At 54.2% G+C, this 18,387-nt stretch overlaps 1 protein-coding gene and 1 long non-coding RNA gene across 3 annotated transcripts in view; one reads left to right on the top strand and one right to left on the bottom strand.

Annotated features, from left to right (window-relative positions):
- Positions 1 to 778: 778 nt before the first annotated feature.
- On the top strand, positions 779 to 12,782 carry LOC124248259 (uncharacterized). Its single transcript, XR_006890964.1, has 3 exons — positions 779 to 1,020; positions 2,633 to 2,769; positions 11,463 to 12,782. It is a non-coding gene; the product is annotated as an uncharacterized LOC124248259 (long non-coding RNA).
- Positions 12,783 to 13,162: 380 nt separating this feature from the next.
- The window catches only part of PKP1 (plakophilin 1), a 48,514-nt gene continuing 43,289 nt past the window's right edge, over positions 13,163 to 18,387 (bottom strand). Inside the window, exons 13-14 of one of the 2 annotated variants that reach the window (XM_046679743.1) lie at positions 17,018 to 17,107; positions 13,163 to 15,777 (exon numbers count right to left, since the gene is read on the bottom strand). In XM_046679743.1, coding sequence (XP_046535699.1) covers positions 17,033 to 17,107 — 75 coding nt within the window. In that variant the 3' untranslated portion in view covers positions 13,163 to 15,777; positions 17,018 to 17,032. Of the gene's footprint in view, positions 15,778 to 17,001; positions 17,108 to 18,387 lie in introns of both variants that reach the window. The other variant, XM_046679742.1, reaches the window with a different exon arrangement.

Here is an 18,387-nt window from a genome sequence, read left to right as displayed (position 1 = left end):
TGGATGTTAGCTCAGGGCCAATCTTCCTCAAAAAAGAAAAAAAAAAAAGAAAAAAGAAAACCAGCTGTTCAACCTCATTTAGCCCAGAGTTTCCAAAACTTAGACATCCTTTGTCACTTAGCACCTGTGAACATCCTGTGGGGATAACTGGGAAATGCTCATCTGATTCCCTTCTGCTGACACACTCACACACACACAGATACGTCAGCTGCTAAGACTTTCATGTGTGGCTCCCTGGTGCTAAGGAGCCCTTTTCTGAGGGGAGAAGCTGAGTGTGGTGGTGTTGGAGGGGGGGCTGCTGGAGCTGCTCTTCCCAAGCCCTTCTGGACAGTGGCCGTTTGGGGTGCCCAGCGTCACCTCACCCAGGGGCCGTGGGCAGGTGGGCCTCAGCAGCTTCCATTTTGAACCTCCAAAATCCACATGGAGTCCCAGGGCTGGTATCCCTGTGTCCTGATGGCCTTTGTAAAACAGGGTGTGATCCCCACCCGGAAAGGGATGGGTGGGGGAGAGGCACCCCAGCAGATCCAGCAGCTGTCCCGGGCGTCTGCAGGAAACCCCGTGCCTTGTCCACCTGCAGGGAGTGTGGCAGCCGCTGGAGGAGGTTTCCAGCCAAACCCTAGCCTGGGCTTGTGCTGACTCTGTGGTTAGATGGAAGGTGGAACTGGCAGGGCCGGTTCTGACAGCCTGACTCACCAGCTTCTTCGGCCCCCTGCCTCTCGCCACGGGCACAGTGTGGTGTGGGAATGCATGCAGGAATGCCAGACTGTGGGCTCCCAGCCCTGGCCGGGGCGCTGGGTGGGCTGGGGCTGAGGCTGGAGCTAATGGAGATCCGGGGAGCCTGTGGGCTTGGGAAAAGGAGACTCTGAGAGTCCTGCTGCTCGGAGAATCATCAGATGTCAGCACAGAGTGGCCGGACTGGACCAGACCCCAACACCCCATGTTAGCAGAAAGGAAACCGGTGGGAAGCCTTTCCCAAGGCCAGACATCGACTCCTGGCAGAGCTGGGATTTCCTGACAATGGTATTGAGACGTCATTTTTTATGGCTTCTGGGCTGCTTCCCCAGCCAAAAATGACTTACCTGAGAATGGATTCATCCCACAGCTGGGTCCATCCACACTGGAGAATTCCATTTCCAAATACCCACACGCGTGCTCTGTTTCCTTGCTCCTACGAGACCCAGCTCCCTGAGGAGGTCGCAGAGTAGGACCCGCCACACGTCTGGGGCCCCACCCAGTCAAAAAAGACCTTTGCATAAGTTTCAAAGGAACGGGAGCTCGGAGATGCCAGGAACCCAGAGATTTCCAGGCCTGGAGGACAGGGCAGGCTAGCAAAGGATGGCCCAAGTTTGCGAGGTTCCAGTCCTTCTGTACTCGGTGCCATCAGCCACGTCTGGTGTGAGGCCCCATTCAGAGCTCCGTTCTTAAGAGGGACGATGACAGCCTGAGACGTGGTTGCAGAAGGGTGGCCGAGGCAGTGGGAGGGGCATTGCAGCCTGCGCTATAAGGAAAGGGAAAGACACTGAGAAGGTCTCGCCTGGATCTGAGGACGCTCGGGGCCACGGGATGGCTGTGGTCAGTCCTTGGAAGGACTGTCCTGGGGAAAAGAGATGGGCCTGTTCTCCAGGGCCCCAGATGGCAAAGACGAGGGCCGGGGAGTGGAGCTATAGGGACCCAGAGGCTGGAGCAGATCAGAGATGTTAGACGTGTCTAACAGCCAGGACAGCTTCAAGTTGTCCTTCCCTGGAGGGGCTCCGAGGGCCTGCTTGGCCGGCCTGGAGGCTGTGGTCACTGGCCTTCAGAGTCAGCTGGTGGGGAGGGAGGCAGGGAAGTCTCTTAAGATTAGCTCAACACGAGATTCTGTGACTCTAGACCCAGAGTCACCTTGAATCCCATGTACACGAGTGTTGAGCGCACGCTCTGTGCTGGACCCCCTGTTGGGTGTTGAGAAGGGACTGGAGAACGAGTAAGTCGCTGTTCCCGCCCACAAGGAACCCCCACATCCCACAGGGGTGAGGTAGACACGCCCGCAGGTCAGGACCCGATCGTGGCCTCTGTGCGGGTGTAAGCGTGAGGGTCTCTCAGAGGGAAGGACGGATGGGGTTTGGACGGGCAGAGCTGGGGAAGGACACACCAGGCAGAGGGAACGCTCTGACACACCAGTCACAGCCGGGTTAAACGGGCACTGCGTCTTGGGGAGACGCCTAGCATGGGTGGGGTGCGCAGGAAGGGGACAGAGGGTGGACTGGGCCAGCCCAGGAGAGCCTTGGGTGACCCCTAAGGATTCTAGCTCCAGGAAATTGGGAGCCGGCAGATGGTTTAGGCTGAGAAAGGCTGCGATCAGCATTGTTTTCAGCGATGGCTCAGGTGGTGGCACGCTCGGGAGGCTGGGAGGTGGCTGGGGAACAGGAGGAGGAGGGGCCAGCTGGAGACGCCCGCATCCTGCCGTGGCCGAGGCCAGGCTGGAAGGTGGCCCAGGTTAAGACAGTGAGGATGGAGGTGAGGTGACATTGCAGAGAGGTCCGCCGTGGCGCCTGGGGGGGACAGGAGGTTTTAAAGGGGAGGCCAGAGTTTCTTGCTTGGGTGACTGGTTGGGTGGCGATTTCAATAATCTTTGTTTTTTGTTTCTCAAAAGCAAACAAACCACCCTCTGTGTGGCTCAGGCTTGTTTTAAACATCACGGAGCCCTGAGCAGAAGGGAAGGCCCAGGGCCATGCTGGGAAGCCGGCGAGAAGCTCTGAGGGCAGCCACAAGAGGTCTGAAGCTTGCTACGTGAGTTCTCCCCTCTTGGTGCCTCAGTTTCCCCTGAATGAGCAGCAGAGGCGCACACAAGGACCCAGACCCTCTCCTCGGCCTCCCTCTCTCACTCCCGAATCTCTCGCTCCATCCCCGACGTCTCTACCAAGCTTTGCAGCTCCCCTCTCAAGATAACCCCGCGGGCCGATGGTGAGGCATGTGTGTGGGGCTGCCCGCACCGGCCTCCGCCCACAGTTCAGCCTCACTGTGAGTCTGTGTGACCACCAGCCGGACACGTGGGTCCACAGGGCTCAGACCCCCGGACGCCAAGTGTGGAGCCCCTCTCGCTCTGAACTCCAGCAGCGGCTGGCTCTTGGCCACATTTGGGAAATGGAGGGGAGCTTGTCCCCGTCCCCAGCAGGTGCTTGGGGCCTGAAGGAAACTACTGCAGGCGGAGGCCGGGGCGGAGGTGGGGGGGAGAAGAAAGTTTAGTGCTGCCCGGGAGCCTTACTGCAGTTCAGCTGAAGAAATGTCCTGTGTCATCACACTACGCCGTCGCCATCACTGCCCCCCAGTTGCTGTCACTTCTAGATCCCCAGGCCACCCCCTCTTTCCTGGAAGAACTTCGGCTCCAGTCTGCCGTCACCTTCTCAACGTTACTTCTGTTTTCATTCTCGGTGATTTCAACGCCCAAGAGCACGATCCTTCCAATATCCTGGCCTCTTGGTTCCTTGATCTCCTCTCCTCCAACGATTTTGTCTTCTATCCTGTCTCAGCCATTCACGCCCACGGTCAGCTAAGCTTCTTGTTACCAAGAATGATATTTTCTCCGTATTTTCAGTTTCAAACAACACACTCTCTGTGACCTCTTCCTAACTTACAGCTCAGCCCTTCAAGTGTCCTGACTCTAATAATTCTTTAGATCCTGCAGCCCGTTCATTCCATCACCTCCATTTTAATCAGCTCTCCATTCTCTCACGTCCTCTCGCTCCTCACCCGGGTTGAAGCCCGCGGTCCCCCTATGATCCCTCCCTCACATGCATCCTTAACTCCCTGACTCCTCTCTGGCCTCGTTGGACCTGCCTGCACAAACCGCTGGTCACGTCCTCGTCACCTACGCTATACCTGCACCTGTGTGCCAGCAAAACCTGGGTGGAGAAGATCGTGCCCCTGCTGACTGGCTTCCCTTTACGTTCACGACCACCAACCTCAAGGGGGCCCTCAGTGCTGCCCGCACTCCTGCATCCCTAGTTCTTTAGTTTTCTTACTTTTCCTAGAAAGCGACTTCACGCCTTCTCCCCTCTTCCAAGCATCTAACACGCCCTCCTCTATCCTCATTCTCGGGTGATAACTGGGCTTCCCATCTCACTGAGAATGTGGAGGAAAACAAAGGTGACCCCGACAAGCTCGCTTCACCGTGCCTGCCCACCCACCTGCCTCTGGGGCAGGAGACGAAATGTTCACACCCACCAAGGCCGACATCTCCGCTTAGGCACATTCTGTCCTCTCTCATCGACGCAAGAACACCACTCTAGCAATTCTCCCCAGATCATCAGTGTCTCCTTCTCTGCTGGATTATTCTCGTCAGCATATAAAACATGCTTTCACCCTCTCCCAATGCTACATCCACCTCCGGAAACCGCCCCATTTCTCTCTTTCCCTTTACACCAGAACTTCTCAGAAAACTGTCACTACTCACTCTCTATAATTCCATTGCTCCCATTTTCTCTTGAGCCCACTCTAGCCAAGTTTCTGCTTCTTTTTTTTTTTTCTAAAGATTTTATTTTTTTCCTTTTTCTCCCCAAAGCCCCCAGGTACATAGTTGTATATTCTTTGTTGTGGGTCCTTCTAGTTGTGGCATGTGGGACGCTGCCTCAGTGTGGCTTGATGAGCAGTGCCATGTCCACGCCCGGGATTCGAACCAACGAAACACTGGGCTGCCTGCAGCGGAGCGTGCAAACTTAACCACTCGGCCACGGGGCCAGCCTCCAAGTTTCTGCTTCTACCGCTTCACCAAAATTACTCTTGTCAAGGCACCAATGACTTTGATGTCACTAAATTTGATGGTCAGGAGGTTCCATTTCCAGTAGTGGTGGAATTACCCCTATCAGATCATCTTTCCTGCAGGTAATAACTATAAAGTGTCCACAAAATATGGACAGTGACCACTTCCTGAAGGGATTGAAGAGTGGCTAAAAGCAGTCAGAAGCTGAGGGAGTTGACACTCAGAAGAATAAAATTGCATTGAGTTGGTTTTCTATTTTTATAGCTTTCCACCCAAGGGCAGGCTGCAATTGGCTCCATGCAGACCGTCTAAGCCTCAAACAGAAACTCACAGTCTCACTGAGTTGAAGGGTTAGAGGTGAGAGTTTGAGGCAGCTGGAAAGTGCAGGAGGGGAATTTTAGAAAAGAGAGGGAGTTCTTCTAATTCTGCATATAAGCTTTGCCCATATCTCTGACTGACTCTTGAACTGTTATGCATGGAGAAAAATTCAAGCAGACCAACTAAAACTAAATGGACTGAACAGAGATTTCACTGCTGCTCACCAAAAAGGAAGTTTGAGTTCAGCCAGCTAACTGCCTGCTCAAAAAACAAAGAAACAAACAATATTCTTCCGAGGAATGTAACAGAATCCAGAAGCTACACAGTGTACATAATGTCCAGGATGCAAGCCAGATTTACCAACAAAATAGGAAATAAGAAAATGTGACCCATACTTGCAAGAAAAGGCAATAAATGGAGACTGATCATGAAATGTCTTAGATGCTGCAGTTAGCAGACAAAGATTTTAAAGAGGAGATTATAACTTTGAGCAGAGATGTAAAGAAAACTATATTTATAATGAATGAATAAATGGGAAATCTTATGAAAGAAATACAGAACATTAAGTAGAACCAAATGGAAATTCTGAAACCAAAGCATACAGTATGTAAAATAAAAATTCACTGGATGAGTTCAACAGCACATTTACAACAACAGAACAAAGTGTCATGGACTGAAGACCAATCCACAGAAACAAACTAATCTGAAAAAAAGGAATAAAAATAAGCAGACACTCGATGGTCTGTGGGAAACTATCAAAATGTCTAACAAATGTGTAATTGGAGTCCCACCAAGAGAGGAGACAGAAAATGCAAACATAAAAATAATTGAAGAAATAATGGCCCAAATTTCCCCAAACATGGTGAAAGATGTAATGTATAGATCCAAGAGGCTCAGCAAATACCAAGCAAGATATACGCGAAGAAAATCACATTATAGTCAAACTGTCAAAGGCCAAAGATGAGAGAAAATCTGGAAAGCAGGCAGAGAAAAATGACGCAAAGCACACAGGGGAACAAAGACATGAGCAACTGCTAAATTCTTATCAGACCTGATGGAGGCCAGAAGACAGTGGAACAGCATCCTTAAAGCGAAGAAAGAAAAAGACACATCGAGTAGAATTCTATATCCAGAGAAATAATCCTTGAAGAATGAAGGTGAAGACATTTAAAGATAACTGTAAAATGAGAGCATTCCTCACCATCAGACCTGCCCAAGGAGACACACTAAAGGAAGTTCTTCAGATGAAAGGGAATAATATTAGATAGAAACTTGAATCTTTGGAAGAAATGAAAAGCACCAGAAATGGTAAATATTAATGACTATTTTCCTCTTAATTTCTTCCAAATACATATGGCATTTAAAGCAAAGATCATAACATTTTATTGTGGGTTTTATAATATATAGGTATAACACATATACCAAATATAGCATAAAGGGAAGGGGCTGGCAAATGAGCCTATATGGTTGCAAGATTCTCACATTTTACCTGAATGGCCCCATATGAACTCTAAGCAGACTGACTATTTAAGGACGTATCCTGTAATCTCTAGAGCAATCACAAAAAGATGCGAAAAGGAATAGCTGAAAGCTAATTGATAAATTAAAATGGAATTCTGAGAAATATTTAATTAACCCAAAAGAAGGAAGGAAAGGAGAAACAGAGGACCAAAAAGAGATCAGCGATCAGAAAACAATAGTGAAATGGTAGATTTAAATTCAAGCCAACAATAATACCTTAAACATAAATTCATTAAACACTCCACTTAAAATGCACAGATTGTCAGAATAAATCAGAGTGAGTCCTACTTGCTGTCTACAAGAGGCACGTGTTAAATATAAAGACACAGACAGGTCCAAAGCAGTAAGATGGGAAAATGATATGGAATGCAAACATGAACCATAAGAAGAGAGCTGAGGCTATGTGAATACCAAATAAAGTAGACTTTGAAGCAAAGAATATTAACAAAAACAGAGAAGGACATGTCCAAGTGACAAAAGGGTCCATTTGTCAGGAAGATATAATGAAAAATGTCTATGCACATGGCGAGTCACTAAGACTGTGTGCTGGGCCATGAAACAAATTGCAATATAGTTAAAGGGACTGAAATTATACAGATATGTTCTCTGAGTGGAATGGAATTGTTAGAAATTAAAAAAAAAAAAAGAAGTATCTAGAAACTCCAAAATGTTTGAAATTAAGTAACACATGACTCAAAAGAAAATCACAAGAGGGGCTGGCCCGGTGGCGTAGTGGTTAAGTTTGCACGCTCTGCTTCAGTGGCCCGGGGTTCACAGGTTAGTATCCTGGGTGCTTGTCAGCCATGCTGTGGTGTCATCCCACATACAAAATAAAGGAACATTGGCACAGATGTTAGTTCAGGGCCAATCTTCCTCACCAAAACAAACAAACAAACAAACGAACGAACAAAAAATATAACAAATTACAAGAGAATATAGAAAATATTTTTAACTAGCTGATAATGAAAAGAGAGTATGTCAAAACTCAGGCAGCTGAAACAGCTCTTAACGGGAACTTTAAATGCTTGAAAAGTCTGAAATCCATGACCTAAATTTCCACTTCATGAATCTCGAAAAAGAAAAGCAAAATAGGTCCAAAGTAAGTGGAAGAAAGGAAATCAGAAGGAGCAGAAACTAACGAAATAGAAAACAAACACTAGAGAAAGTTCAAAAGGTCAGAAGTTGGTTTTCTGAACATAAACTCCTTGCTAGTCTGTTCAAGAAAACAAGAGAGAACGCGGGTTATCAATCCCAGGAAGGAAAGAGGCATCTCCTTGCGGCAGCTGCCTCTCAGGGGAAGGGAGGTTGGGAAAAGCGGCGGGGGAGCGTCTGCAGTGATGGTGGCCTTCTATATTTTGATGGCGGTTTGGCTCCCACAGGTGCGTGCATTTGTCAAAATGCATTCAATAGTCCACGTCAGATTTGTGCATTTCACTGTATCTAAATTTTACTTAAAAGGAGGAGACGAAGGAGGAGGGAAGAAAAGAGCCATGCATCCGGCCTCCAAGCCTCATTCCTCGTCCCCTGTGGCCCCATCAGCATCATTTCACACAGCGGGTCCCTCCCCGCATCCAGCCACACTTCCCTCACTTGCTTCCGGACGCCACCGTCTCCTGGGTGCCCCCCCACCCCGTTCACTGGCCGCTCTCGTTCCCTTTGGCTGATTCTCCACCGTCTTTGAGCCTCTTCTCTCTCCATCTGTGCTCACTCCCTTGGTCACCTCACCTAGTCTTACGGCTTAAAAGCTCTCCGATCTTTTCTCAAAGACGGCTGGTGTCAGGCCCCGATTATTCTAGACTCTTTAGAATGCGGGCACTTGGCAGCAGTTTGTCCCTGCTGCGTCCTGATTGCCAATGCTGGGGCTACAAGGAGCGTCCCACGTAGTCACACAGGGACACTGACCTTTCCCGAGGCTCTGGTCTGCCCCCACGGTGCCCTGTGCTGTCACAGATCCTCCCTGTGGCCATGTGTGCACGCGTGTAGGGCTCGATCATGTGTGTGTGTGTTTGTCTCCCTACCTTAGAGTCTCATGTTTTGTCAAATCTTGGAAACCAATAACACAATATTCCACACGAGAAAATATTTCCCTGTCCTCTTACTCGTTTCCCTGCCTCCCTTCTTTCCGTCCTCGTTCATTTTACAAAATCAATCTGCAGCCCCTTCTCCGGGCCTGGCACTGCCGGATCCCCGCCCTCCAGGGGCCCAGCTAGTGCAGACGGAGACGAAAGGCCCAACAGTTTCCTGGGTGGGCGAGCGTTATGTGAGGCTCCGGCGTGTGCCACGGGACACCAGAAGGCACACTCAGTCCCCTGTGGAGGGGACAGGAGCAGCTAGGAGGCCAGGGCAGAGCCGGAGAAAGGCCCGGCCTGCAGTTCAGGAGGCTGAAGTCCTAGATCTGCCTTTGCCACTGGAACTGCCTGGCGACCCCGAGCAAGTGTCTTCCCCTCTCTGGGCCTTGGTTTCCTCACCTGCAAAACGAGGAGAGGGACTTGCCCAGAGGTTTTCCGCCAGCTCCTTGGAGCCTGGGGTTCTGAGAACGCGCCCCCCGCCCGGGGAGGAAGTCTCCCTCATTGGGGCTGCCTCGGTGTTACCGTTGGTGTTTTAGCCTTCCGCGTTAGATGTCATCCCTAAGGGACTCTGTGGCTGAAAAACGTGTGAAAATCACCCAACGAGGAGAATTTTGCAGACGCTCCCAACCCTGACGTCTGTGACCCTGCCATGGGCCAGCTCCAGGGGGTGGGTCCCAGATGCTGGATGGTGAGTCCCGTTCCCTGCCAGCCTGCCTTCCAGCCCCTGGGACCACAACCCCGCTTCCCCCCGGTCCTGCCAGTCATCCCAGCCTTAAGGGAGCTCTGGTTTGTTGGGGCCGAGAATAGAGGCTGTGCCCCCAGGAGGGCCCCCGACCAGACAGACGTGGGGCCCAGCCGGGGTCAGCTCTGCGCTGGGAGGAGAGAAAGAGGGAGAGTGGGAAGAAATGACCTCTTTCAGATTCGGGACTGGCCAGGTGTCTGGAAAATCTCTCATCAGCTCAGAGGAGCCGGTGAGAGTTGGGGGTTGGCCTCTATTCTTGTCTCTTGAGAGAATTCCTGGAGGACGAGAACTTTTTTTATCCAGATATTTCTTGAATTAAAAAAAAAAAAATGAGCAGGGGGCTGGCCCGATGGTGTAGTGGTTAGGTTTGTGCACTCTGCTTTAGTGGCTTGGGGTTCATGTGTTCGGATCCTGGGTGCGGACGTACACACAGCATCAAGCCTTGTTGTGGCAGCGTCCCACATACAAAACATAGAGGAAGGTGGGCATGGATTTTAGCTCAGGGCCAATCTTCCTCACCAAAAAAAAAAAAAAAAAAAAGTAAGCAGTACAGGACCAGGGCCCAGGGGCTGGTCCCAGTCTCAGACCCAGGTGACAGAGGGCTCAGAGGGGGCATCACCGTCTAAAGATGGAGTCACTAGCGGGCAGTTTAGGAGTCAATCTAACTATTGGCAGCTGCTGTCCAGATGGCAGCTGTAGTGAATGGGGAAGAGTAGGGCATTGGCCTCAGACCTGGTTCAGATTCCAGGTCTGTTGCCTACTAGCTGTGTGACCCTGAACAAGTTACTCAACCCCTCTGAACCACAGTTTCCTTATCTGTGAGATGGGAGTGGTCGTACCTACTTTGTGGCATCGATATAGAGATTAAAGGTAACGAATATGCAGTCACGTCACAGGTGATGGCTCTTCTCTAAGTCTCTACCTGTGCCCCGCAGCCCAGCTGTCCTTCAGGAAAACTCTGGGCCCCAGAAAGCAGGAATGTGAGCCTGAGAGGATCCAGAATGACACACGTGGGCTCAGTGTAGACCCCTTGGCCTTGGAGACCAGCTCAAGTTTCCTTTCTGAGATGTGTGGAGAGCGGGATTGTAACAGCTTTGTGCAGAGGGGGCAGCCTTCAGGGCCAGAGATTTAGAACCACTTGACAAATGCTGAAGTGCCTTTTTTTTTTTTGCTGAGGAAGATGGGCCCTGAGCTAACATCTGTGCCAATCTTCCTCTATTTTGTATGTGGGATGCCACCATACCATGGCTGATGAGCGGTATATAGGTCCACATCCAGGATCTGAACCTGCAAACCCCGGGCCGTCTATGCAGAACGTGTGAACTTAACCACTACACCACCAGGCCGGCCCCTGAAGTGCTTTTTGATTAACTCACCAGTCGTGAAACGTCTTAATGGTTGACTAACGGGTTTGGGACTTCGGGAGCATGAAGTCCTATGGTATACGGGATGTCTCTACCGATCCTCTGTCATGGGGGCTCGTCAGCTTGGACCCCCTTCCCCGAGAGGCTGACGCGCTCCTCGGTAACATTCGTATTCTGCTGAACTGGTGGCAGTTGTCTGCAGGGTGACCAGTTAGGGGGTGTGTGTGGGTGTCTGTGGGGTCATTGAGGCATTTTTTTGCCCTGTGACCCTGGTCTCTTTAGCCCCATATTCTAACCGACCAAACGGGTTGGCCCCACACTAGCCGATCCTCACGGCAGCTCTATGGGGTCTGATGCGCGTGAACCAGAACTTCCCAGTTGTGCTCGTCTGCACAGCAGCCCCGCTCACAAGATGTGTAACTTCAGGAGGTCTCAAGGTGGCACGAGCTTCTGGGTCACTAGAGATGGAGCTCTGCGCAGTGCCACCTTGGGGTCAGGCCTCTCTAACTGTGCTCTGAGGCTGGGACGTCTGAGACACTCACGGGAGTGGATCGGGGTCCCCGAGGCTGGGACAGAGGAGGCGTGGGTCCCAGTATCGGTTCTGTCACAAAGTCACTAGTGACTCTGGGCGGGTCCCTTTCTCTCTTTGCGTCTCCCTTTCCTTGTCTAGAAATTGCAAGTTGATGCTCTGCCCTCTGCTGTGTCCCCAGGACAAGTAAAGATCAAATCAGAAGCTGAACGCCCTGAGGCTTTGAAAGATAGAGAGTGATTTGTGGCCCCTCCAGTGAAAAGGCTGCTGCCATTGTTAACAACCTCTGTTCCCGCTTTCTCCGCCATGCTGGGCGCCGGAGCGCACTGTGTTCCAAGAAGTGATGCCCGACCATCTCCAGAGCAGCGTGGACTCCAGGGCGGGCAATGGGCCTCTGCCACCTCACCTGCAGAGCCGACGGGAGGAAACGGCTCCGAGGCCCAGGGCAGGTAGACTCGGGCAGCCTGGGCCTGGGGTCTGGAAGACTCGGCCTCCAGGACGTGATTTGTTGCTCTGGCCGCGGCTTCCGGCTGCTCCCGGTGCCCCCAGTTTGGCCTCACCCTCTGCTCCTGGGCCCCAGGCCCTCCCACTCTCACTGGCCCGTCCTCGGAGGGGCCAGAAGGGCCTGCCGCCCTCTCGGCCAGGGATGGCTGAGCGCAGGCCTTCGTAGCCCTCTGGCAGGCCTGCACATTGAATGCACTCACATCCCAAAGAGAATCGAATTTCTTTACCATTCCTTGTAATTTCCTGGTAATCACATCACACGGGGGAACTTCCAGGAAGTGGACGACTAAGATAAACATGGTTTCCAAATGTTGTAAACACAATGTTGTAAAAGATGCAACGATGATAGGGATGTAACAGCGTGTTCTGCCCTGCGCACAGTCACTTGACGGACAGACACCCGGCAGTGACCCGGACACACAGTGGTCACGGACAAATCTCACAGACACGAGCTCAGGAAGCCAGACACAAAACAGACGCACTGACTCCACTGATAGGAAGCGCAAACCAGGCGGAATCACCCTGTGGTGTCAGAGGTCAGGATAGGGTTCCCCTGGGGAGTGGGGTGGTTACGGGCAGGTCTTCGGGGAGCTCTGGGGGCTGGCAACACTCCGTTCTTGATCCGGGTCCTGGTGGCGCGACGCGTTCAGTTCGCGAAGACTCGTAGAGCTGCGCGCATTTAAGCGGTGCCGTGTGCTTTCTACGCTCCGTTTTAGTGAAAGCCGAACCGTGAAACCTTCACTGGTTTTGAATTCGTAATCTGATCTCACGTTTTGGAGCCAATCCATGTGTTCAGGTCTCATTCATCTTCGGAGGGCCCAGACCTGGTGTATTAACAATCTGGGCCACAGACGGCCACGTCCCTCCCCCTGGGCTGAGGCCTCCCGTCCTGCCTGCTCCCCGAGCATCACCCAGCGGAGGGAGGGCCCAGGAGGTCAGGGCGGTGGGCTCTACAGAGAGACGCCAGTCACCACCTCCCAGGCTGGGGAGAGCTCAGCTCCAGCTCCCTCCCCGAGCGTTCCCAACCTTCCCTCACCCCCAGGGAGAACACATCCTGACATCCCGATGTCCCCATGGGCACCCTGCCTTGGGGCGTCCACGCTTGGGGTGGCTTTTCCCTCTACAAGCTGTGTGACAGTGGGCATAGCTGCTCCCTCCCGGGGCCTCATTTATCTGTAAGATTGGGGGAGCAATGCCAGCGTCATGGAGCTACCGTGAGGATCAGGGGCGCGGACGCGGAGCAGGTGTCTGGGTGGTGGCGTCTCTCTCCCGTCAGGGGGCTCCCAGTGCTTGCCTGGCACGGGGTCAGGAAGAGGGAACCCTGGAGGGAAGCGGGCAGCCCGTCGTGCCCCCAAAATAATCCACTGCTTGAAAAGGTTCAAAGAAACGCCAGCAATTTATTGATTTCCTCTATTTCCAACAAAGCGAATACACAGTGCATCACACAGGGAGACAGGCCTGGCCAGACGTGGCTCTTACACGAACACGGCGCAGGGGGGCGGTGGGTCCGGGACACCTCCCTGCCCATCCCATAGTCCCGATCTTGCTCATCCCAGCCACCCTATCTCTCAGCCAGGCTCCATGGTGGACAAGAGAGCATCATGGCCTCCCATGTCCCGGGGGGAAGTGCGGGGTCTGCATTGCTGGTCTGGCCCCCTCTGCCCTGGACAGGCTGCTGCTGGCCACTGATGGGATCTGCCTTAACACGGGAGATCCCGGGGTCAGGGCAGGGATGGGGAGAGACTGGGTGGTCCGTGTCCTTCCTCCTTTGGCCCCTGATTGGAGCGTATTGCTTTGGGTGTGGACTGCGGTAGTGAGAGGCCCACGTGGAAATGAAATACTGAGACATGCCCAGACACATAGCCCGGCAAACCCCATACCCCTTTTTCTAGCGACCCTCTCAGGGTCGCATCTTCCGAAGGATAGGGCATGAAAGACATTACCAAAATCAGGCCCAGCCTCACTGTCCACCTCGGACCCCCGGGGTCTGGAAAGCTGCCCGTCCCCAGGCAGAGGGCCGGGCCCTGGGTTCTGCAACCCTGCGGGGAGGGAAAGCGGGCAGAGCTGCTATGGGACGTCAGGGCAGAGCTACCGCGGCTGGGGCCCCTCGCGGGCCATCGCCGACTAGCTTGGAGCAGCTACGTCTTTCTCACCCTGACTGGGCTGGACAGTCCTCTCACACTGGGGAGCCCTAAAGCCAAGGACCCCTGTCTTTCCTTTCCTCCAAGAAAATGGGGGCTACGTGAGGACAGTGACAGGTGCCGGCCCATCTTGGTGCTCCAGACACGTGTTTTAAAGAAATGAGTTCCTCTGCCCCGATGACCAGCAGAGGGGTCATTCTGATGCCTGCACCCAAGACAGTCTGGGGGACCAGGCTCCCTCGCGGGCTGAGAGGGAGGGGTGAGCCAGGAGCAGAAGGAGGGAGCATGGCAGAGACCCACAGACACCTGGTTAAACAGCCTGTCCTCACGTCTGGCCTCCCCCAGCCTCAGCTGTCGCATCTCCTAACAGCACACCCTGAGCCCAGAGAGGTGCTTTGGGGTTCTGACGGCTGGGTAAGAAGTGGGGCCGCATTGAGGGGCGGGGCAGCGGGGGAAGGAGACCTGGGAGGAGGACGAGGGGCCGTGCCCATGACGAGCGAGGAGCACCGTCCATCTTCCAGAGGACGGTATGGACCAGGCCGCTAAATCCTATCTGATACCAACAGCGTGGGCACGGTGGTGGAGGCTGAGGCCGGGGGGGCCCGGCACCCTCTGTCCTGCTCGGTCCCTCGGGACATGTGGAGGGCCCTTTAAGCCAGCTTTGCTCATGAGGCCCTTCCACTACTTCTCATCTGAAATGCACACGACTCTGGGGTCTGGGTTGCGGCTGGTGCCCCCGGCGGGGCCGGGCCTCTGTTATGGCATCCCCTGCGGCTGGGGCTCAGGGGAAGGTGGGGGCAGCCACCTGCTGGTGCCCTGACATGACAGTCCCTCTCCTGGTCTTTCCAAATCCCCTTGCTCCACGTTTCCGGGGACCCCCAGCACTCCCCAGGTGAGTCTCCCCTGACAGGCAGGGAAGCATCCTCCTGTTAACCTTGAAAAGGTGCCTGTGCCCCTGGAGGCTGGAGCGGGTCCCTGCTCAGCCCCAGCCGTCCCCCTCCAGCAGGACGATGAAGACCAGACAGCCAGGCCCTGAACAGCTCTCTCGCTCCGAGCATCATCCGCTTTCTTTCCCAAGGATGACCAGCCCCTTTGCAGGCTGAAGCTGCTCTGACGGGGACACGGCCCGAGAGAATGGTGAGCCCCCTCTCCCGCTCCCAGCCCCCCGGGACAGACTTCCTACAGCAAAGCAAGTGTGGCTGTCCCTGCCCGTCTGCAGGGCCCACACCCCGCCCGCCCCAGGCCTCACGGTGCTGGGGGAAGGGGGGCGTTCCGGGACAACCCGATTTTCCCAGGAGATACACTGCACCCCAACACCCTTGCCACCTCTCCCTTGCCACCTCGCCCCCTGGGAGACAGTCCCCCTGCAGCCTCCTCGGGGCCTGACCCCCGTGAGGGCCCTGCCCGGGGCACAATGCATTTCGGGAACTACGCACAGAGAAACAAGAAGCACGCATCGTCCTTGCCCACGAGTGAGAAACACGAGGAGTCCTTGTCACCGCTCGTGAGCCGCAGTCGGACAGCTCACCCCGCTGTTTGCAGTTTGCGGTCACGCGTTCACACACCCGCACACACGCACGCATTATACACACGTATATACCAGTTCTCAGCGAAAGAAGTATCAACATCAGAGACAAGCCCCTTTAACTCAAGAAAGGCCCCCCCCACCCCCCCCCACCCCCATTTTCTGCCAGTTCCCCTAAGGAAAAAAAAAAATCTAAAAATATCTCCATCATCTGCAGTGTCCAGGTTTGTTCTCCTTGCGTTTGAACTTGTCCAAACACTGCATGGTGTGGACAGAATGACCCCTCCAGCGAGGCCTGTGGTCTTCTCAGCTGGGTCATTTCATCTCTGGAAGAGGAGAAATCCCATAATCAGCACCCCCAGAGGTCTCCATCCCGCACCTGCCACCCATCCCCCCATGTGTACGCACTGATGGGCGCTGGCCTGAGACTGGGCTCAGGGCCAGGTCACAGGTCGTTCCTGCTGATTCGGAAGCTTGCCAGCTTTGTTCCCCCGGCCGCCATGCCCACCCTGTTCCACCCGCACGGCGGCCAGCGCAGCACGAAGCATCGAGACTGTGCTCGTGAAGAATCTGACGGGTTTAGCCTTCTCCCTTTTCCCGTCCTCATCTTGTTGAGGCTCACCTCCCAGGAACGGGTGTCTGAAGTCTTACTTAATCCTCATCTGGACAAAAGTGACAGCCCTCTCCCCCACAGGGACCCTCCTGGGGGTCGGGGTTAGGACGCTGGCAGAAGGCCAGGGTGCTAAGACACCCCCTTCAGCTCAGGAGGCCCCGTCGTCGTCCCTGGCTCTTTGCAGATGGCTCTGCACCGGGGCCGCCCCTGGTGACTCTGTCTAGGATGGACGATGCCTGGTTTGAGCGCTAAGTGTGGCCGCTGGCTTACCTGCCCCCAAAGTCACTTTGAGCGCTTGTTTATAAATGCCTTTTCCTGGACCCCGCTCCAGGGCCACAGAGTCAGCACTGCTGGGGTTGGGGCCAGGAGCGTGCATTTCCGCAAGCATCCCAGGTGATTATCACGAAAGCTCAGGCCTGTGGGCCTCTGTCGTAGATGTTGGTTCTGACCTTTTGGTCCCTAGAATCATCAGCTAGAAATAAGCTTGTCTACACTAGGCATGTGCAGAAACCGGGAAGTGGATTACAAAAAGGATAAGAAGGTGAGCTGTGGATCCCAAACCCACAATGACATATGGGATAACTCTAGGGTGGCTAGTCACACCGTAGTCCATGTGAATGGCACCACCTGGGTTGTGCAGTGCACAACCCACACATAGGTACCCAGCAGTTCTGCCCAGACCTCTGGCCTGCTGATGCTACCAGGATATCACATATGTCCAATGTCCTGTGGTGGGACAGCCCATGGCATGCTGGCCAAGCAGTCTACACTGCTTCCCTCACAGGCTTTGTGTTGGCCAGAGCCAGGCTGTCTGCCAGGCTGAAGGATGCTTCTGAGTCCTTGGGGCGCACGGGCCTGGCCTCTCTCCCTGAGACTGGCTGAGGCTGCTGCAGGGGTTCTGGAGGTGCCCCCACCGTGGGGGAGGGCCGATTCTTACCTGTAAGCTGACTTACTTGGGCAGCCTCTCCTTAGAATCGGGAGGTGAAGTTCCTGAGGCTGTTGGCCCCAGCTAAGGCTCCCAGCATGTTTCTGTCAAAACCTTGCTGCAAAAGGAGAAACCGCAGCTGTATGAAATATCCTGGGATGGAGCAGGGTCCTGGGGCCTCCCACGGGGTCGGAAACCGTCCTCCCAGAGCATCCCCAGCTTGAACCACAGCCCTGCACACACGCTTCGTGTGTGCGTCAGGGCTAAAGCTGGCCTGACGAAGTGAGCAGCTAGACGCAGGCCATCGACAGCCACGAGTCAGTGAAACGTCTGCACCCCGCCCAACACATTGGAGTTTCCTTCTTGCATTTGCAGAAATCCCAATCAAGGCGCGAGGATTTAAGTATCACTCTTTAAACAGAACCACCACCAAAATCAGACTAGAAGGGTCATTGGGAGTTCTTCCCTTTGACTCTCTGTTTTTTTTTTAAATCCAGAGACGAGCTCTGGGTGGGGAGGGCTCGCCCAGCATTTCTCAAACGCCGGAGCAGGGGCTGCCGCTGGTAATGAGAAGCCCCCGTGCAGGAGGCTGTCTTTTCGTCTGTTCTCCCACCTCCGGCCCCACCAGCCCCTGAGCTCCTGCGGGGTGGACACGGGTCTTGTCCCTGTTGCTTGTCCTAGCACACAGCAGGCGCTCAATGAACGCCTGGCGCAAATGAGGATAGCAGCAGGGGCCTAGCAGCTTAAGAAGAGGCCGCTGGTGTGGCCCCGAGCTCTGAGAGCCTGTCAGCTCACACTGACCTCCGGGGATAGGAGGCACCAAGACTGTGGTGTGCGGAGCCCCCGTCCCACCCGGGCTGGGTGTGCCTCACGTGAGGTCGTTTTGCCCCGGCAGCTCTGCCTGCTCCTGCTGAGCGTGGCTGCACTTGGTGGAAACAGCCTGGCCCACTCCCTTCCCCTTGGCCGCCCTGGCAGCTGCCATGTGCCCACAACTGGCCCCACCGTGGTGCTGTCAGAAAAGAGTGCTGGATGGTCTAACGGAGGAGACAGGATGCTACTGACCTCAGCCTCAGACTTTTCCAGCCATCGCTGACCCCAGCAGCTTCCTGGCCCTCCCTCCCATCTCCCTGCTGGGCTGGAGGAAAGTGTGTTCCCCCTGCCCCATGTGGTTGGCTTCCGTCCCCTCTTCTGCCTGACCAGGCTGCTCCTGATCCTCTGAGACCCTCGGTTCTCCGTTCCTCACACCCTTCCACCCCTTCACTTTCCCCTCCTCTCTGTCTCCTTCCCACCTGGCGACAGAGATGCCGGGATCCCCTCTGTCATTAAACAGGTGTCTTTTTACCCATTTTTCATCCCCCTCCTTTCAGGGCCAAACCCAGGTGAGCAGGGTCCCCCCTT

This window comes from Equus quagga, chromosome 12 (genome assembly GCF_021613505.1).
Source record: "Equus quagga isolate Etosha38 chromosome 12, UCLA_HA_Equagga_1.0, whole genome shotgun sequence".
Lineage (NCBI taxonomy): Eukaryota > Metazoa > Chordata > Mammalia > Perissodactyla > Equidae > Equus > Equus quagga.
The sequence above is the reverse complement of the archived record's forward strand: the minus strand, read 5'-3'. Positions and strand labels throughout refer to the sequence as shown.